Source organism: Mirounga leonina, unplaced genomic scaffold, assembly GCF_011800145.1.
Source record: "Mirounga leonina isolate KUSES-001 unplaced genomic scaffold, KU_Mleo_1.0 Mir_180, whole genome shotgun sequence".
NCBI classification, from domain to species: Eukaryota; Metazoa; Chordata; class Mammalia; order Carnivora; family Phocidae; genus Mirounga; species Mirounga leonina.
The window spans coordinates 17,607,556-17,628,167 of NW_023270469.1; the positions used below are offsets into that span (position 1 = coordinate 17,607,556).

General features: G+C 58.5%; 1 protein-coding gene and 1 long non-coding RNA gene across 6 annotated transcripts in view; one reads left to right on the forward strand and one right to left on the reverse strand.

Annotated features, from left to right (window-relative positions):
- LOC118023639 overlaps positions 1-12,913 on the reverse strand; it is a 30,010-nt gene extending 17,097 nt beyond the window's left edge. Inside the window, exons 1-6 of one of the 3 annotated variants that reach the window (XR_004682863.1) lie at positions 12,800-12,913; positions 12,375-12,589; positions 11,450-11,550; positions 9,601-9,676; positions 1,071-2,282; positions 434-619 (exon numbers count right to left, since the gene is read on the reverse strand). This is a non-coding gene — a long non-coding RNA (uncharacterized LOC118023639). Of the gene's footprint in view, positions 1-433; positions 620-1,070; positions 2,283-7,990; positions 8,179-9,600; positions 9,677-11,449; positions 11,551-12,374 lie in introns of those variants that run through there. The other 2 variants (XR_004682864.1, XR_004682865.1) reach the window with 2 other exon arrangements.
- Positions 1-20,273, forward strand: part of SMPD3 (sphingomyelin phosphodiesterase 3) — an 82,756-nt gene extending 62,483 nt beyond the window's left edge. For all 3 annotated transcript variants that reach the window (XM_035024913.1, XM_035024912.1, XM_035024914.1), the window contains 7 exons: positions 7,244-8,771; positions 13,687-13,762; positions 13,893-14,048; positions 15,564-15,653; positions 15,964-16,027; positions 18,179-18,341; positions 18,619-20,273. In XM_035024913.1, the coding sequence (XP_034880804.1) occupies positions 7,461-8,771; positions 13,687-13,762; positions 13,893-14,048; positions 15,564-15,653; positions 15,964-16,027; positions 18,179-18,341; positions 18,619-18,720 (1,962 nt within the window). In that variant the 5' untranslated portion in view covers positions 7,244-7,460 and the 3' untranslated portion in view covers positions 18,721-20,273. The remainder of the gene's footprint in view (positions 1-7,243; positions 8,772-13,686; positions 13,763-13,892; positions 14,049-15,563; positions 15,654-15,963; positions 16,028-18,178; positions 18,342-18,618) is intronic.
- The last annotated feature ends 339 nt before the right edge of the window (positions 20,274-20,612 follow it).

A 20,612-nucleotide genomic window follows, 5' to 3' on the forward strand; every position in this document is an offset into this window, starting at 1 on the left:
GTGTGTGTGTGTGTGTGTGTGTGTGTGTGTGTGTGTGTGTGTGTGTGAGAGAGAGAGAGAGAGAGAGAGAGAGAGACGGAGATTTGTATGCATAACAGATGAGCAAACTACAGCACATTGAAGCAGCTTGTCCAATATCCAGCAGGAGCACCCAGACCTGGCACGTCTGACACCAAGTTTGTGCTAGCTCCTGAGGGACGCTCAAATCATGTGGGCACACACCTCAGGCACAGGGCCTTCAGGGACTCAGGAGAAAGGCCCCCTGTGCCCAGTGGGCAGGCCAGGGGCGAAGTTCGCCCAGGAGACAAACTGTTAAGAATGGAGTTTTAGGAAGATCGGGTCACTGGTATATATTAGATAGGATCCCTTTGGTGGCAAGTGACAGGAATGCAACTTTGACCAGAGCAAAGAAAAGGGTAATTTGCTAACTCACGAATGAGAAAGTCTGGGGGTTGTGCTGTCTTCAGGCACGGGGAAACTGGAGCTCAAAGTGCCACCAGGACTCTCTCCTTCTAGCCCTAAGGTCTGTTTTCCTCTGAATTCGATTCACTCTCAAGGAAGGCTCCAGAAGCTTCAGGCTCTTAATGCTTCCAGCTCGGAGAAAATGCAGGCCTCTTTCCTGAGGGGTCCAGTAAGAGCACCAGTGAGAGCTAGCTTGGGTCTTATGACCACTCACCTTGGGGTCAGGGGGCTGTGGTGTCAGTTGACCTAGTGTGGCTCCCTGCTCTCCCCTTGGAGGAGGGGTGCAGCGGGCTAGGACTTGGGCCTGTGCTGGTGCCAGAGACTTCATCAGGCGCTCCCAGGCTGCTGGTGGGGGCCCGACGTGCAGAGAGCCAGGCACCTGATTAGAGGGACAGCTGGGGGGCATGCAGAGCAGGGAGGGTATGGGAGGGATGGCGGAGCTGGGGAGGGCCTCAGAGAGAAGGGGGCAGGTGCTCTGGATGTGGAAGGGTCAGTGGGCATTCACCTGGCACGCCTAGGTCACTGGGAGTTGCTGCTGCACACGTGTTCATGCCAGACCCCAGACCCCATTTCTGTGGCTTTCAGGGATTAGCCTGGGTTTGTCTGACCTGCAGCACTTAGAAAGGCATCCTCTTCAGTCTTTCTTTTTGTCCTCCCAGTGATGAGTTGACTCCAAGTTTCAGCAGCTCAGAGCTCCCCGTTGCTATGCCAACCCCCGGGGCAGCAGGCATCCAGGCAGAAATGGGCCGGCCCAATCTCGGCGCCGCCGGTGGATGCGAGCACATTCCGGTAATTGGATTGGAGCAATCCTTTCAGTCTTTCCTGCAGAAACCTGGGGTTTGGACCAGTGCCTGTTTAGACATGAGCCTGTGGACACAAAGAGGATGGGAGAAGGTCCCTCTGTTCCAGGATTCCCAGCCCTGCTGCTGGGATGAGAGAGGGTTCAGCAGGCATGAGGACCAGAGGGAAGGGCTATGATGGAGGGACAGGTCCCATCCTGCCCCCAACCTGGGGCAACTCCCAAACCTCCTCAACTTCCTCAAAGTTCTCCAAAGCTCAGAGATCCCTCCAGATGGTTCAAGCTTCCTTGGGGCCAGCGCTTGCCTTGGCCAGCAGAACTAGGCTGGCTTGCTTGCTTTCCTACTGCAGGAGAAATTCAAATTCAAAGTCAGCATTCACCCAGAACCGTTTGTGATTCTCTGTGCAGCAGGTCTGGTGTAGCAGTGTGCCTGCCAGGTCCGTTTCCCGGGGAGATGGGACATGGGATGGCTGTCCTGGGGCCAGGGTCACTTGGTATCCAGTAGTAGAGAGCCTGTCCATTGCAGCTTACCCAAGGAGGCTGCTGGGGACCTCCCCGCCATCTTCAACACCAAATAGGACAGGCCTGGACAGGCTCTATTCCTGCGACGCCCTCCCCAAGGGATAGCAGATCAGCCAGTCCCCCAGCCCTCAGGGAGGTGTATGGGGAGGAGGTTTGGCTTAGCTCAGGCCTTGGAGTCGTCCAAGTCTCCCCTTCCGGTGCTGTGGTGGCTGCAGGTCAGGTCCCCACAGATACCAGTAACCCACAGGAGCAACTCTGGTGTGGAGCTTCTCTCTGTCAACACCCCATACCTGCCCAGGAGTCACCGGCCTATGACCTCCCAGGCCAGCCTGTGACCACCTCTTCCTCTCCCATCTGGACTTACGGTTGTCTGGCCCCCAAGCCTCCCGGGCAAGTTCCCCTCCTGGCCGGACCAGCCTGCGAACCGATCTGCTCCCTCTGTCTGTCATGGCTTTGCAGCCCAGGCTCCTTGTCACGGTCGGGCCCAGTCCAGTCCTCGCTGTAGGGGAAGGAACACGTTAGTGAAGGCCGGCACTTCCAGCCTGAATGGTGTGGATGGGTCTCTGAGGATCTGAAGGTACTGCAGGTCAGTGAGGAGCCTAGAGGGCTGGTGGGTGGGCTCCGGCTGCCCCCAGCACCGTGCACAGAACCAGCCTGTCCCCTCTTTAAAATCCACCGAATCCACAGGTCAGGGTGTGAGCAGCCAGGACACACAGGAGTCAACCTCAGCTGAGGCGTGGTCAGGGAGGTCCTACAAGGAAGAGGAGGGGAGGTAGGGAAGGATAAAGCCTCACAATTAGCCCTGGGAGGCTGGTATTGCTACCCCCATGTCAGAGATAACGAGATAGGCTCAGCGAGCCTGTCCCCGAGCCCAAGCTGAGCAGTGAGCAGTGCAGCTGGGAGTGAGGCAGCAAGCCTGAGGTTGACTCCCAGGAGCCTTCCCTTGGGGCACTGGGTAGCCCCCCATACTGATCCTAGGGCTCAGGAGTGACCACGAGGACCTGAGGGTGTCTGGGACACAAGCTCAGCTCTGGAGACCATGACCTTGGGGCAGGGGAGGAGGATCGGGCATCCCGAGCAACCGGGAAGCCCCACACCAGGACTTACAATGGGGAGAAACCCAGGAGTGATTGTTACTTTAAAATAGGAAACTGAAAGCGCAATCCAGCGTACGGGCTTGAGTGACTACCGCTCAGCACGTATGTCACCCTCATCAGAGATGCCATGGTGGGCTTGGCTTGGTAAAGAAGCCAGCTCCGGGACAGGAAAGCGGAGAGCTGGGGCATGGAGGGGTGGGGGAAGGCATTCCTTGGCGGAAGCAGAGCCTGGACCCCGCCACCCACTATGTCCTGCCCCGCAAGGGGTCGGGGGCGAGACAAAGGCTGAGGGGTGCAGACTGGGTGCCTGTGCTGCATCCCGCTCAGCCACCGCCTTCCCCCCGCTCCCCCAGGACTCTAAGGCTTGCCGAGAAGTTCCCAGCATCTGGTGTTCAGCTCCCACTCCCCTCTTTCATGGGGAAAGTGTAGATCAGACTAATTAATGTGTTGTTGTTTGTTTACCCTCCTTTCATTTCACTGAGACAAAATAATTAACCACAGAGCTTTAGAAACTGGCTCCATCGATAGCAAACCCTTTTGTGTCAACTGTGTTAGCAGCCCCTGGGCACAGATGCAGGGACTGCCTGCAGAGCAGGTGGGCGGCACCCAGAGGCCCCTTCTGCCCCGGGTGCTGAGGGGTGGTGAGCGGGGGAGGGGGCTGGACGGGGGACCCAGGTAGCCATGAAGAGCTGGGAGGCTCAGAGCTGCCCCATCTCAGAGGAATGTGGTGGGCCCCCTGGGCTGCCAGCCACCTCAAACCCACTGATGCCTGAATGGAGACCAAATACATTCCTGTGACCAGCCCAGGGGAGGCAGAAAGAACAAGGCCTGGCCGCTCACTGCTGCTGCAGGCGGGGCTGGGGGGAACTTGCCCAGAAGGGTTTCTGGGGCCCCAACATAAGTGAGGTGGACACAGGGCAGCTGAAGAGGGGACCGGGCCCTACTAAGAGCTCTGTCCCAGCTGGTGGCAGATCCCCACCCTGCCTGGCCAGTGCTAGGGATGAGCCACAGGGGAGAACAGAAGGTTTGGGAATTTTTCGCAGGAGCCCTTGGATGAAGCGAGGCTGCATCCACCTCTGAGGTGCTAGGGGCCCTTCCGGGGTGGGGCTGGGGAAGGAAAGGGGGGCAGGAGCACAGAGGGCCCTTAGACAGAGACTGGGAGACTGGACTTTCTCCTCCAAGACAACAGGACCACCAAAGGGAGGATGTAATCAGATTGTTTAGGAGGCTCTTCTGATCTCTGTGCACACTGTGGCCTGAGACGGAAGACAGGGGGACAGTGACGGGGTGGGGTGGGCACTCAGGTGAAGATGGTGTTGGCTGGGCTGGTGACCTTGGGCCACAAAGAAGAGGAGGAAAGAGCTAAGAAGACCTGGGAGCGGGCCCCTCTCCATGCACTTGGGGGTGGCATCTGGGTGTCCCCAGAAGTCTGGCCTAGACCCCTACCCCCAGCACCTTGGTGCCCACTGCAGTGGCTGCTGGAGGCTTGGGAAACGCCATCCCAGCCTCCCCACCTGCAGGGACGGGACCTGCCTCCTCCTGTAGGTCCAGTTGGTGCAGGCAGCTCTGTGCCCTCTCCTGCAGCTCTCACTCCAGCCAGGCTGCCGTGTGCATGCACGCTAGGCCGAAGGCAGCCAAACCCACCAGCTCAGAGTGGGGGCAGCCAACTTCGGGTTACCCTCAAATAAAACTGCTGGGATTTTAAAGAAAGAATAAGTACGTCTGGCAGACGGCAGGCATGGGAGGGCTGGACAGCCACAGCCCCTCTAAGTACTGAGTCATGAGCTCTGGGCCACAGAGGTGATAGAGCTCTGCTGGGGGGTTAAAAATCACGTGCACAGAGGGTCAGCAGGCCTGCAACAAACCCTCCAATTTCAGCCACTGTCATTATAAAATTGGTCTCAGGGCCTCAGTTCACAGGACCTCTGAATCAGCAGACCCCAAAGTAAAGGCCATGGAGGTTAGGGCATCTGGGGGGAACCTGGCCTTCGGAGACCAGGACTCGGGCTGGGTTGGGAGAAGGTGGTGAAGGCCACTGTCTGGTCTGGGACTCCAGAGCAGGATGTCAGCAGTCTCCTCCCATCCTCTGAAACAGCTTCCCCACCACCCCCTGCCCCAGGGGGAAGGCTGGCCCTCTGCCCTCACCAACATCCTTGACGGTGAGCCTCATTGCCCGCACCTGAGTGAGAAGCCTTGCAACTACAGCACCAGACAAAGCCACGTGGTCCCCCTGCCCACAGGCGGGTGGCATGCTTTTCCCAAATTAAACCAAGGTGCAGTGCAGAGCTGTCTGCAAAGGAACTGTTTCCCATGGCTCCTGGCCAGACAGCTGTGGTCTGAGTAGACACACCTGCTTCCCCAAACTGTAACCTTCCGGTGTTTCCTTCAAAGCGATTTCCCCTGAAGAAAGTAAAATCCTTGTGAAATGTATTCTCCAGAACCCCAGAACCAGACACAGACACCAGCTAAAGTTCATCTTTAGACATTAAGCTCTGGTCTGGGACAAGTACCTCGTCCCCACTAAATCAGCCCTGGAGACGTGGCCATGGGAGTGCACTTAGGTGACAGGTGCATCCGGGAAATCCTCCCCTCCCCCCCCCCCCCCCCCCCCCGCCGGCACCTCAGGCTTAGAGGCAGTGCAGACTGACTTCCATTCACCCACCTATTTCCTGAGCTCCTGCTGGTGCGGCCCTAGGACCCACCATGTCCTCGATGCAGCCCTTTCTTCCAGGAAGCTCCCAGTCTGCTGGGGAAGTGGCCATGTTCCATGAGCTTTTATGACCTAGAATTGCAGAGTGCAGGCCATGCACAATGGGGACAGGAGCCCCCAGTGGAGGTACCTACGCCAGCTGACAAAAGGCAGCAAAAAGGCCTCTCTGAGGAGGTGATTTCTGAGCTAGGTCTAGAAGAAAAGGGGTGAGCTAGGTGACGGGCAGGGCACGGACAGGAAACATCCCACCGAGTGGGAACTGGGCACAAGGGAGATGGGGCTGCAGACACGGCAGACCTGGCTAGGAGACAAGACGCCTAAAAAGGGCCCAAAAAGGCTTCCGAGGGTTTGGGGTATCTGAGGGACGGTCAGACCAGACAGAATCCCTCGAGCCACTGAATGGAAGATGGCCTGATGGAGACGCAGCCAAGAAAGTGGGTGAAGCATGATGCAGTCATGGACCAGCCCAGGGGCTCCAGGAGTGGGGCGGATGTGATGTGGGGACTGGGGGAGGCAGAACCCGGATGGCACCCACGTCCTGGCTGCAGTGACCAGGGAGGCAGGAGGAAGAAAGGCGGTGGGGCCAGGATGGATGGAACATGGGCACAAACCCCCATGGCACCAGGGCAGAGGCTAGACTGGGTCGGGGAGACGGTGACCAGGAAGTGAACCCCCCAACAGTTCAGGTAATGAAGACTTGAGATGATGCTTATATGAGCTTCACCACAGAATGATCTCCCACGGGTCCCTGAAGGCTGGGCCAACACCCCAGACTCTTGTCTTTATTGATTCTACATTCAGTGCAGTAACTGCAGCTAGAGGCCTCTGCTACGCAGGGCCCTAAGGCCTGGTCTGAGGCTCATGCCTTGGGGGGGGTGGGGGGACTCATTCCTCCAGCTGTGGGCCTCAGCTGGAACCCGGGGCTGCATCACAGGCTTAGGGGAGAAGCTTGGGCCAGATCCTCACAGCCCCAGGATGCTTCTCCAAAAGTCACAGGGACCAACATTCCGGAAGTTGGTAAGGTCCAGGCAGTGCCAGGATCCTGGCTGGTCAGGGATTTCTGGTGGGAGTCAGCTGGGGTGGGAGTACAAGGGTGGGCTGATGCTGCAGGATCAGCACAGTGAGAGCCCGGTTGTGGGTAGGGCGCTCCTGTAAGGGGTCCTCCTGCCAGCCACACTGCCCTGCACCCTAGGACTCTTTGACCCCGTTTCTCTGCTGTTTGCTCCCTCTCTGTTCTGACCTGAAGGACACTCAGTGACAAGCGGGTATGTTTGAGGCTCCTCTGAATCAGGGTCACCCCGTGCCCATTCCAGGCACACCCCTGGCTCCTGATGAGCTGTTGGCTGCTCCAGGCCAGTGTCAGGCCCAGGCATCCTCCAGGATCCCCAGCCTGCCTCCCAAATGCCCACAAAGCTAGGACCCTCCAAAATCCGGGGTCCGTTTTTGAGCAGTTAGGTTACAAGATCAAGATGGACAGCTAGACGTGGTCATGTCACCAAGCTGTTTACTTCAAGAAAACCAAACACACACAGGCAAACAGAATACTCCTGCTTCTGATGGAGGAAGCAGGAACAGGATGAGGGGGAGAGTGGCCTCAGCATCCAACCAGCTCCCCTAAGGATGAGTAAAGCCCCCTTATCTTCTGTCTTACAGGTTCCCCTGCAGGCCCCAGTGGCCCAGTATGGCCCCCTGAGGTGAACCATGACTGGCTGGCCAACACTCACCACTGACCGCCCAGAGACGCAGCTCACCAGGAGGTGACCCCTCCTGCACCTGCTCCCGCCCCCCTCTGCCCACCCCTCGCAGGAAAGTGCCCGCGCTGCCACGGACACCATGTAGTAGGGCCGGCCGCGGCGCCCAGTGAGCTGCGATGGTTTTGTACACGGCCCCCTTTCCCAATAGCTGTCTGTCCGCCCTGCACACCGTGTCCTGGGCTCTCCTCTTCCCATGCTACTGGCTGGTGGACCGGCTCGTGGCCTCCTTCATTCCCACCACCTGCAAGAAGCGCCAGCGGGCGGACGACCCGTGCTACCTCCAGCTGCTCTGCACCGTGCTCTTCACGCCCGTCTACCTGGCCCTCCTGGTTGCCTCGCTGCCCTTCGCCTTTGTCGGGTTCCTCCTCTGGTCCCCACTGCAGTCCGCCCGCCGACCCTACATCTACTCCCGGCTGGAGGACAAGGGCCCGGCCGGTGGGGCGGCCCTACTCAGTGAATGGAAGGGTACGGGTCCTGGCAAAAGCTTCTGCTTCGCCACTGCCAACCTCTGCCTCCTCCCTGACTCGCTGGCCAGGCTCAACAATGTTTTCAACACCCAAGCGCGGGCCAAAGAGATCGGGCAGAGAATCCGCAACGGCGCCAGTCGGCCCCAGATCAAAATCTACATTGATTCGCCCACCAATACCTCCATCAGCGCGGCCAGCTTCAGCAGCCTGGTGTCACCACAGGGCAGCGATGGCGTGGCCCGGGCCGTCCCTGGGAGCATTAAGAGGACGGCCTCTGTGGAATACAAGGGTGACGAGGCTGCCAACGGCCCGGCCTCCGGGGAGCCGGCCGAGGGCAGTAACCTGGAGGACGCCTGCATCGTGCGCATCGGAGGCGGAGGCGAGGAGGGGGGCCGGCCCCCCGAAGCCGAGGACGCCGCCACTGGGGGCCAAGCCAGGAATGGGGCTGGTGGAGCCCCACAGGGTCAGACGCCCAACCACAGTCAACGGGACGGGGACTCGGGGAGCCTGGGCAGCCCCTCGGCCTCCAGGGAGTCCCTGGTGAAGGTGCGGGCCGCGGCAGACAGCGGCGGCAGCGGGGAGCCGGGCGCCACCAACAGCAAGCTCCCCTACAAGGCCTCCGGGGTGAAGAAGGCGGCCGCGCGCAAGAGGCGGCACCCGGACGAGGCCTTTGACCACGAGGTGTCCGCTTTCTTCCCCGCCAACCTGGACTTCCTGTGTCTGCAGGAGGTGTTTGACAAGCGGGCAGCCGCCAAGTTGAAAGACCAGCTGCACGGCTACTTTGAGTACATTCTGTACGATGTCGGGGTCTACGGCTGCCAAGGCTGCTGCAGCTTCAAGTGTCTCAACAGCGGCCTCTTCTTTGCCAGCCGCTACCCCATCATGGACGTGGCCTATCACTGTTACCCCAACGGGCGGCGCTCCGACGGCCTGGCCTCCAAAGGAGCGCTGTTTCTCAAGGTAGGAGGCCATGGCCCTGCCCTGGGGCACAGGTCAGCCTGTGGTAGAGCCACAGGGCGGAGGTGCGGGTGGGGCTGCAGTCAGGAGGTCCTTCCACTCTGGGAGGACTGGGGGCAGGCGAGGCCTTTCATGGAGCTGAACCGGTGGGCACCCAGCTCAGGGACAAGGGCCGAGGGTCCAGGCTCAGACAGGCCTGGCCGGGTGCTATCGGGCAAGTTCCTCAGATCTCTGAGCCATTATCTCCTCATTTGTAAAGTGGGGGCAGCCTGGTGCCCACTCATAGGGCGGGGAATGAGCTTGAGGCCTGGGGGGTCCTTGCGGTGCCGGTGGTGAGGGTGGCAGTGATAAAGGGAGGAGGAGGAGGCAGGGGGCCCCTGTCCACGAAGGGGCCAACGCCCGCTCCCTTAGGCCTGCAGCCTCACTGGCCGGATGTGCCCTCCCTCCCGGCGGTCACGCAGCTGCCGTGCCAGGCACTCTGCCCACCAGCCCAAGGCTTCGCTCCCGTAGCCACTAATTAAAGGGAATCATAATTATTTCTGCTAATTTGGATGCAATTGCAGGAGTTTTTAGACCGTGGTAATTTGGTCATTACCCGTTATCTTCTACTGAGCCTGACAACGCACCGAGTGTTGACTTTTTGTTCCCTACGCAAAAGCCACTCTCAGCGTTTCCAGAGTTTGGGGAAGCAACATTTGGCCAGTTGATGCAGGACCCAGACCCCACTCCAGAGTACTCAGTGGTTCCTGTGTGGCTTTGCAGGCCCAGAGTTGGGGATCCTTGACTCTCCTCTCACAGTCTGAGATGCTGAAACTGAGTGAACTCCTCTTACCTCCCCATTTTGGCATATGGTTCATCAATGTTCTGTTCCTCGGATATATTTTTGTCTCAGCAGCTGGAGTGACTTTCTGGGGGAAGGAGGGGATGTGTTGTCAAGCTCAGGAGAAGAGTGTACCCTCTCCCTCCCACCCACTCTACCACAGATGGTTCAGAGGCTGGGGACCCCCTTGGCCCTGCCCCCAGCCCACACCCTCATCTCCCTCCTTGGTCTGGCACCCCAACCACCATGCCCACCAGGGTCACAACAGTCTCTTGGGACAGTCTCTCTGCTGCGGACATTCTTCTCACCTCTCTGGCCATTCCTTCCAGGCCCCTGGTCCCCTGCCCAGCCTTTAACTGCTAATGCTCCCTCTGCTCCTTAGCCTAAAACTGCTCTGCAGATATGCTTAATCTGGTCCACACCAACAAGTTTCCTGTGTTGGCCAACACTTTTTTTTTTTAAAGATTTTATTTGTTTGACAGAGAGAGACACAGCGAGAGAGGAAACACAAGCAGGGGGAGTGCGAGAGGGAGAAGCAGGCTTCTCGCCGAGCAGGGAGCCCGATGCGGAGCTCGATCCCAGGACCCTGGGATCATGACCTGAGCTGAAGGCAGACGGTTAACGACTGAGCCACCCAGGCGCCCCTGTGTTGGCCAACATTTAAAAATCAAGATATTGCACATAAAATCCTATCTGCAACTTCCCTCCCACCTCACAGATCTGACAGCACCTGGCGGGCCTCCTGCCTCCTGCCCAGCTCTCAGCCCTACCTGAGGGTTGGCAGCCCCCACAGCAGGGCGACCCAACCCCACGTGGGTAGGCCTCTTCATTTCCATGTGGTCACCATGCCAGCCCCACGCACCCACCTGGGGAAGTCGCTGCCCAGACTCCACGTGCACACCTGCTTGAGGGCTCTCGAGTTTGTCCCAGCTCCCATCTCTTCCCCCGGGCCCCCAAGTCTGTGTCCGGCTGCCTCCTGGACACAGTTCCCTTTCACTGATCATCTGCCCATCTCCATCAGCCAGTTTCCACCATGCCCACCTTGACTCCTCCCTGTGCCCTGAACCTCTGCATCCAGGCTCCTCATTTCACTTTCCAAATACGTCTGGGTCCACCCCCCCCAGCCCCAGCTGCACTATCATGGCCCAGGCCGTTATTCCTCCGCATCTGCCTGTGTTTGGGGCTGTCCTTCCCCTCCCAACCCCATCCCCTCCCCGCCCAGGTCTGACTCCTGTTGCTCTCTTCCTGCTGCCTCAGGGAGAAGCCCAGCCTTCAGCTGGGCCCCTCCACCTGCCCTGGGCTCTGCTCCAGCACCCCACTCGCCCGGGGGGCCTCCATACCCAGCCCCCCTTATCCTGGCCCCGCCCTGGCTTGGCCACACTCCCTCTGTGGAGCTTCCACAGCACAGCCAGCACAAGCCAGCTTTCCCTCTGTGGGACCCTCAGCCCTGGTCCCCAGCCATCTTGCCGTCTGTCTCTCCAGTCAGACAGAAATGAGAATGGGCCATTTGAGCCCCATGCACAGCAGACCCAGTTCATCTGTTGGTGAGAGCGGGCCTGTTTCTCCTGCCTGGAGGAGTGAAATAAATGAGGATCTGGGAGACAGGCCAGGGGCCAGGCCCTTGGCTGCAGGTGGAGGTCAGTGCTCCCTTCATCTGCATCCCCCCTCCCCCTGTGACGCATCTATGCCTGAGGAAAAGGCGCTTTCCTGCTACTGTGCACCCTGAGGAGGAAGGGACTGGAATCGCTCCTGCTCACGTCCCTGATTTTGGGCCCCTTCTCTGTGAACAGTCTCTGCCCACCAGGACTAAGAGGCACAGCCTCTCGGTGTGATTGTTTGTTTTTGCAAGAGAAACACAAACCTCTGCCACTCCCGAGGACTCGAGCCAGAGCAGAATCAATCAGTCCAAGCACGTAAGGAAGCGGATCCTGGCAGCTCACGGGGCTCACGGGGCTCACAGCACTGACAGAGAGCAGGGAAGTCACGGGAGGGGCCAAGTTGCGCCCAGGGACAGGCAGCGGGGGGCCTTGCTGCTGTGTCTTCCCTCCCTCCCGGGCTGTTCTCCTGGGTAGGGGTAGGGCTGAGTGGTACCTCCACTGTATTAGCACAGGCAGGTAACACCAAGTGCCCAATGAGTGAGGGGGTGACACACTAAGACCGTCGAATGGGTGAAAAGCCTGCCAAGTCACCAGGAGTTGAGAAAGCAGCAGAGAGTAGGGTGAGAAGTTGGGCTTGCGGCAGCAAATATCTGATGTGAACCGGCCTCAGCCAACAGAGCCTCGTGACCCCAAGCCAATTCTAGTAAAACCTGTATAACCCTCCGACCTGTTGTAAGGCTCTAGCAAGGCAGTGTCCATGAAACACCAAGCACTAGTGCTCAGTTTATTATTATTCAGGGGGAACAGAAGCACTGCCCCAGGAATATAAGGGGCAAGCGCGCCACCGTGTGGCCTTCGGGGGCACTGATTTTTAAAACCGTGTTGTGTTTTTGCAACAGAGCACATCAATGGTATGTGATTTCCCGAGACATTGCAGGAATGGCGGTACTGAAAGGCCGAGGTTTGGGTCTGGACTGTGGGCAAGAAGTGAATGGTGAACATGGGACTTTATAAGCAGCCCCAAACCAGGCTGTACTGCCCATTTTCAAGTCACCAGATGTTCATCTCTCTGGGCGCTGGGAAAGGAGATATGTACATCCATCCAGACTGGGAAAGGAGATGAAGAGCTATAGAAAGCTAAGAACGCTTAATGATGTGAAGACCCAGATGGAGGAGAATAATGCCTACCTGGCTTTGGCAGCAACAAAAAAGAGGGAAGCCTCCCAAGGCTGTCAGAGGAGGGCCCGTGATGTGGCAGCGGTGGCGAGTCCAGGCCACTCTTAGCTGGGGGATGGGCAGGGCCATGTTCAGCAGATATATGTCCCCCAGCCACGAACTGGCCTCTACAGTCACCTCCCCTGGATGGTTCCCAGGGTCCAGGATCTCATCATAGAAAACCCATTCTGGAACAGATTAAAGAAGTTTGGGGAAGACTGCTCAGGTTCAGGTGGGAGGAAAGCCCAGCAAGAAAAGAGACCTCTGGGGATAGGCATCCACAGATGATCCAAAGGAGCATGCCTGGCGGGGGAGGGGCAATGTCCCCCTCTGGCCTCCAGCAGCTGGGCCGTGGCCAGAGGGCCTGGGAGAGCGGCCGGCTGGGCAGCATCACTTACCTCCACGATCACAGCCCCAACAATGGCTCAGGCTTGCAGCACGGTCACCACGGACGGCTGTTTCGGGTTGTCTGTGATGTGACCCCAGCCTGTGGAGAGAGCCCACCAGGATCATCTGCACTTGGGCAGGGAGTCTCAGAGGAGCCCCCAGACCCATTCCACCCTCTGGGGACTCTCAGTGAGCCGGAGGCAAAGGCTGAGGTCTGGGGGGAGTGCAGCATGAAGGCCTGCAGAGGCTGCTGTGGAGGAAGGAGGACTGGGCTCTGGACAGAGGCCAGGGGGCACCTGAGGTCAGCCCGTAACACAGGTGCCATGGAGACACAGGCCACAGCTGTCATCCCAGATCAGGGAACCAACAGGAACCACTGCCAAAAAGCAGATGAAGTGGCTTCTCCTGAAGCCACAGGGGCAGAGGCTGGGGAGACAGGGTCATTTCCGTGCTGCGAAGGGTGTCAGGCTCTGTGGCTCGGCTGCTCCCAGAGGGGAGTCTGACTTCGACTTCGGAGGGACGGGCTGCAGGGTGGGATCAGGTCTAGGCTATGACTAAGGGAAGGGGGAAAGAGCCATCAGGGGAGTGGACAAGGAACTGAGGGGCTGGCACATGAGGGTCATCCACGTGGACACTCTGGGCACCAGGACAGGGAAGAAATGAGTGGGGATTTCTGCATTTTTCCTCCTATAAAGCCTTGCATGAATTACTAGTGGCGTTTACCATGCCAGAGATTGGTATTTCTTGATACATCTGCCTCCCACACTGGACCAGAAGCTCCTAGAAGCATGACATGTGCTATTCCTACCTGAGCCCAAGTCAAGCTAGGAGCTGACAGAGATGGGCTTGTACTCAGAGCAATGATGACTTCATCAATACCTCACCTCCTCCCTAACAGGTGCAGGTGGGAAGCACACCTCAGGACCAAAGAATTGTTGGGTACATCTCCTGCACGCACCTGCATGCCCTGCCAGGTAGGGTCTGGTGGCCCGGGCCTTCCAGGGGGTGGGCAGTCCACCCTGCCGCAGGCTGGGGCCGGTGCCGGGGCCTGACTGGGGTCTGACTGCAGCTCTGCCATCTGATCTCTCTGGTTCTGCCCCACAGAGGACAGTGCCATCCGGTGTGAGCAGCTAGACCTGCTTCAGGACTGGCTGGCTGATTTCCGAAAATCTACCTCCTCGTCCAGCACAGCCAACCCCGAGGAGCTGGTGGCATTTGATGTCATCTGCGGAGATTTTAACTTTGACAACTGCTCCTCAGGTGAGGTGGTGGTCCTGCCCAGTCGGGTCGGCTGCTGGGGCGGGCATGGGCTCCAGGCATGGCTGGAAAGACTTGGGTTCTGCAGCTTGAAGAACTTCCTGCTCCTCGTGAGCATGTGGGTGAGATATTAGCAAGACTAGGATTTCTCTGCCCCCTAGAAATCCTAAAATGAGAAGAGCCCACGCTCTGCCTAGAAAGCTCAGAGGCCTCCTTACTGGAGACAAAGAGATGCCCTAAAAATGAACCTCTGACAAAGAAGCCTCGGGGCCTCTGAAACTCAGACTATGCGCGAGTCAGCTAACACTACCCACCAAGTCCTCAGTCATCTCTTGCTTTGCATCAGGCACAATTCTAACGCTGTTTCATTTAAATCTCAGAACAATCCTGAGAGTGAGCACGGGGCTAATCTGCAGGGGTGAAGAGGAAGCAGAAACCCAGACAGGCCCAGTCACTAGTCCAAGGTCACAGAGCCAGGACATGGTTGAACTGGGATTTGAACCCTGGCAATTATGCCTTTAACCATTAGGCTAAAAGACTAAAAATTGATCATGGGCAAACTTTTAAATAATTGACTTAACTAACTAACCTGGTGATCACGCTGATCTCAAGGACCTCCTGGGAGTTTGGGCAGCTCTGAGCTTCCCTTGGCCCAAGGAGCTGATGGGAGGAACCCCCACTCCCACCCCCACCCCACCCCATCCACTGGCTCCTGGGCTCCTTCCACAGCAGCCGAAGCCCCAGGAGAAACCAAAGATGCGTGAGTGACATGGGGTCTGTGAGCTTAGGCTTAGCCCTCAGTGAAAGCAGGACACCTGAAGGTCCCACCTGGAGCACAGGGTGGTGCCCTCACCTGGTGGCAGCTGTTTCTGACGGTTCCTGACCCGGAAATCAACCCCTGACCATAGTGGCAACTCCAGGGTGGGTGGGGGAACAGTGTCTGCCATGGAACACACAGCCCCTGGCTGCAGCCCACGGTGCCCTCGAAGTCACATGCCTGGGACCGGCGCCAAATGCTGGGTGCTCCTGGGATCTTCCTGAGTCAGGGTGGGAACGTGGCACACAAAGGAAGAGGCTGCCAGAGAGTTCCACCCAGTCGGGCCCCACTTGGTGCCTGTCCTTCCTCCCAGGGGGTGTGTGGCTCCATGAGTTGGCCCAACAAACTGGAATCCAGGGCAGGTCACCTCTCCCTCTGAGCCTTGTAGGGTCACTCCTCACTCAGCCTGGGCACCCAGGGCTGTGAAGGCAGGAGCACCCAGAGGGAGCCCAAGGGGACAGCGACCCCTGTCCTCAGAAGGATAGCTCAACCCGGGTTGGGGAGGGGGGTGCTTTCTCAAGGACACAGAAAACCAGTGACAGATGAACCGCGGTTCATCTGGGACCACAGAGCCCCCCAGAGGCAGTTAGCCGAGGGACTCGGTGGCATCTGGTCAGCGTGACTGACTAGCAGCAGAGGCAGGCAGCCCTGAGGACAGACACCCGCGCCCCACAGCAGCCCCTCTCTCCCTGCTTGCACAGATGACAAGCTGGAGCAGCAGCACTCCCTGTTTACACACTACAAGGACCCCTGCCGCCTGGGGCCCGGAGAGGAGAAGTCCTGGGCCATCGGTGAGCTGGCGCTGGGGGCAGAGGGTTGAGGGTGGGGGCACCAAGGGGAGCCGGGGGAGGGGAGGGGCACCACCGAGGCCTGAGCCCTCCATGCCAAGGCCTGACACTACACCAAGGCTGGGCTCCCCGGAGGCTTCCCAGGGAGACTTCAGGCCCTGCCCCCAAGACCCCACTGCAAGGGGCAGGGGCAGGGGCAGTCAGCTGCCCAGGCCTGAAGCCTCACTCAGACCTCCCGCCCCAGGGAGGCGGCCCTCCTAGAAGGCTGGCTGGGCCCTGCCCACAGTGACCACTCTCGCCTCCTCGTTCCCAGGTACCCTGCTGGACACAGACAACCTCTACGACGAGGAAGTGTGCACCCCTGACAATCTGCAAAAGTAAGCAGCCAGCGGCCATGCCGCCAAGGTCGGGCAGGGGAGGGTGGCTCTCGGGGCTGGGATGAGCACTGAGCCCCGACTCTGGTGTGGGGAGCTGGGTTGTGCTGGGCAGAGCAGAGAACACAGTTCCATGGGAAAGAAGCCTGTGAGGACCTCAGGGACTGAAGCTGGGGTGGGTGGAAACTGGGCCACCCTCACGCCCCAGGGGGCTGGTCCGCCCATGGAGAAGCCTCCCACCAGGATGAGGGGCTCAAGGTGGCATTTCCTACATCAGCACCAGAGTCCAGGCTCACTTTGGAAGAGCTCAGCCTGCCCTGAGCCCCATCCTGTTGAGGCACTTCCAGGAACAGGAAAGGGCCCAGAAACCCCCAGGGCGAGGCCAGGGCTGCCGAGATCCCTGTGGAAGGGCTGTGGGGATGGCCTGTGTTGCAGGGACCCTGTCAGCTGGTAGCCACAAATTAGGCAAATTAAAATACGAGCGGAGCTAACACAGACCAGTGTTTTCGAAGTAGAGACAGTTCCATCCCAGCCAAACTTCATACTTGAATCTGATCAGAGACTTCCATAAAGGGCACATTTGAGAGGCCAGCAGCAGAACCAATTTATAACTCACAGCCTGAGACTGCACAGAGTCATGGCAGTGGCTCCTCACAGCTAATTTGAGCCAATTAATTAGATTATAGACTAAATTTGAAACACCATCCTATGCCGAGAAAATTATCTTTTTATGAGATGATGATTAAAAAATGACTATCAGTAACTCTTAGATCATTGATGCTGGAATTAATTATCAAAGGCAAAGGACAGTAATGGATTATATTTCTGAGATGTAATGATGTTCTGCATGTCATTAGTGTATTTATCTCAGGGCTGATAAAGACCTTGTAGGAACCCATGTTTGCTGGCTGTTCACGTCCAGGCGCCCCTTCCATGGGTCCGGGCATGAGCCAGCCTGGCGGGTCTGTGCGGTGTCTGTCAGCACCTGCCCTCTGCAAGTCTCCCGTGAAGGCTCTTCACCGCGGGTGCTCAGGCTCCAGAGGAAACCTGGCAGGAAGGGAACAGCAGACAGGAAGTCAAAAGACCTGGATTCAGGGTGTTAACACCCCACCTGAGCGCCTTGCACACCGTGTAGAATCTTGACCCACACTTAAGCACCTACATAGTTTCCTTCCTCCGAGGAATGGGATGGCAGACACATCCTATGTTTTTTGTTTTTTTCCAAGTTTTACTTAATTTAAGTCACCTCTACACCCAATGTGGGGCCTGAACTCACAACCTCAAGATCAAGAGTCACATGCTTTTCCTACAGGCGCCCCCCCACCACCATGTTGTTCCTTTCTCAGCATGCCTGGTCCCCAAAGTGTCCTGGGGCCCACAGTGTTCATCCTCATGTCAGAGGAGAGCACAGGGGTTGGGTGCCACAGCCGCTCAGAGCTAGATGGACCCAGGAGTCTAGTACTAGGATAGGGCATGGGTGCCCTCCTGCCTCGCCCAGCCCCCTGCTGACCTGAAACAACAGTCCCAGGAGGTCTGAGGACTTTGAGAAGTCCCTGAGGTTCCTTGCAAAGACCCTTTCCCCAAACAGGCCCCCCAGTGGCTCCGAGCAAAGCCCTGTTGTGCACCTCTGTCCCTGACTCGGCCCCAGGTTCTGGGCAATGCTGTGTCCAAACTTCAGCCACAGCTAAGCCCAAAGTGGACATGGGACATTCCTAGACAGACTCTGGAGTGGCACGGCTCAGCCAGGAATTCACAGGCTCACACTGAGTTTCCCTCCACCCCAGGCCATTTTTGGCTCCACAGGGAAGAGATCTTACACTGGGTTTGGTCTGACCTGCTTGTCTCTCACTTGGGGATGAGAACGTGGCTCCAGGGCACCTGGGTGGCTCAGTTGGTTAGGCAACTGCCTTTGGCTCAGGTCATGATCCTGGAGTCCCGCCAGGATGAGTCCGACATCGGGCTCCCTGCTCAGGAGGGAGTCTGCTTTTCCCTCTGGCCCTCCCCCTTCTCATGCTCTCTCTCTCAAATAAATGAAATCTTAAAAAAAAAACAAAAACAAAAACAGAGAATGTGGCTCCACACTCAGGATCTGGGGCCTGGGGAAGGGGGCAAGGGGCTCACCTTGCTTCCTGTGCCTTCCTGTGTGTCGAGCAGGGTCTTGGAGAGCGAGGAAGGCCGCAGGGAGTACCTGGCCTTCCCCACCAGCAAGAGCCCCGGGGTGGGCCAGAAGGGACGCAAGGACCTGCTCAAGGGCAACGGCAGGCGCATCGACTACATGCTGTATGCGGAGGAGGGGCTGTGCCCGGACTGGAAGGCCGTGAGTCTGGGGTGGACCGGGCAGTCAGGCTACGCCTGTAGATAGGGGACCCTTGCCCTGCACCCCTCAACAGCACGGAACTCGCCTCTGGAAACGAGATTGGTCAGTGCCAGAGGCCCTGGGGCCCATGTGATGCTCCCACCCCTCTGTCTCCAGGAAGCTGCTGCCCAGCTCCAGCCGCACCCCCTCCCCCCATCCCACGGCCCCACCCCTGCTCTCCAGGCCCTTCCTTTGCAGGATATCCTCTGGATCTAATAGGGATGCTTCTCCCCAACAGGAGGTGGAAGAATTCAGTTTTATCACCCAGTTGTCTGGCCTGACTGACCACCTTCCAGTGGCCATGCGGCTGATGGTGTCTGCAGGAGAGGAGGAGGCATAGACCAGCCACGTCATTCCGAGCAGTGGGGCCTCTGCCAGCCCTTTGAGCCGCAGCACCTCTCTGGCCATGTCCCCTCCAGCGAGTGCCCCTGGTGCTGGGGGAGGAGGGCAGGGACCCGGGGGGAGCCTCGGTCAGTCCCGGGTGAGCTGGAGCCAGCGCTGTCCTGCACCTCTGGGCACTCACCGTGGACGGAGGAGTCAGGCCAGCCTTGGGAGCCGCAGCTGCCCGACAGTGCCATTCTTTCGAAACGTGATTTTCTACAAATCTACAGCACAACCTAGTTTGTAACCCGGGGGTTAGTATGAGAACCGGGTTTCTGTACTCTTTATATCTCTTCTCAAGCTTCGTCCAGGGTTCATTATTTTTGTCTGCTGCCACGTTGTCTCGCATGCCTGCACCCTCGCATGCACGCTGCCCGCATGTCACGTGCCATGCCGTAGCCACACAGACCCCTCGCTCGGGCCTCACCCAAGGCCAAACTCCAAACACGATCAGAACCAGCCAAAGAAGCATTCCTGGGCACAGGGCCGCCAGTTCCCGCCTCCAGCCCAGATGGCTAGCAAGCAGGGACCTTGAGGGCTGTGTCCAGTTACCAGCAAGGCCGGGCTCTTCCCAGGGTCTTGCATTCAAGGGCGATTACATTTTAAAAAGAAAAACAGAAAAAGTTAAGAAAACTACCCTTCACTTTAGAGGGTCTGCAAACCATGAGGGAGAGCGCTGCTCGGGCTCCCCTCTCCCAGCCAAACAGGGCCCCAGAGGCTCCCCCAAGAGACTTCAAAGTGGGCAGAGGGAATCTGAGGAGACAGCATCACCTTTTCACAGGAAGAAGGGGAGCTCATGGTATAAATGGGCCAGGGGGACTTCAGGTTTTCCAAATGATAGATTTATAGCTTCTCTTCTGTCAACACCAACACATCCTCTTCTTTCTGCCTGATCCCATTTCCCTTCTGGACACCTCTCTGGTTTGGGACCAAGCTTTCCCTGGCTGAGCTCAGGAACTGCCTGCCTGCCTCTGGGTGAGGCTGCAGCTCTGTCATCCCAGGCCCAACCTGAAAGGCGACCCAGGGGCCCTGGATGAAGAGGCAGGAAGCCAAGGTGCAGACCAGCCTGTCCCTTCACCCTCACCAGTGTGGAGGCTGGGGGTGAAGGCCGGGGGCCACCGCTTGCCTGGGGCAGCGAGTGGTACTGGTTGGCATCCAGGCCTGTAGATACCCACTCTGCCACCATGTGACCAGGGCCAGCCCTGGGTACTGGGCAGGACATGGCAGAGCCCAGGTGAGGTCTGCAGCTCCCCTCTCCATGGCAGCACTGCCTCTGCCTACCTGCCTTTTTAAACACACCCGGGGATGCTCCCCATAGTCACGCGAGGGAGGCTGGTGTCTGTTTCCCAGTACAAGGACCCGCCAACTCGGAGGACTGTTCTTGACAACCCCCACTGGTCTCCCCTCCTCGAAGCACCCTGACCTTGTGCCCACCTGGCTCAGAGCCAGCTCTGCCCAGCGAGGCTGGGGAGTGCACCAGGACCCTTCGAATACTAGAAGCCTCCTGGTGCCGGCTCGCTGACGCTGTGCCTTGTCACCCACCTGAGCTGCAAGAAGGACCAAGACGGGGGCCAAGCAGCCAGCCAGAGGTGGGCCCTGCGCTGGAGGAGGACACTCTTGAGAACCATATACACAGGGGCACTGGTTTGTTCAGGGCAGTGTCTGGGCTGACGGCTTCGTTGCCAGGAGCATTCCCTGACCAAGGCCCCAGCCCCACCCTGAGTCCGGAGCCAGGAGGGGCTGCTCAACCCCGAGTGCACAGTCCCACCTGGGCTCTCTGCTGTGCCTCTCCTCTGAGGGCCTGGCCTCCAGGGCCCTGGCTAGGCTCCGTGGGGTCAGAGGGCCCCCCAC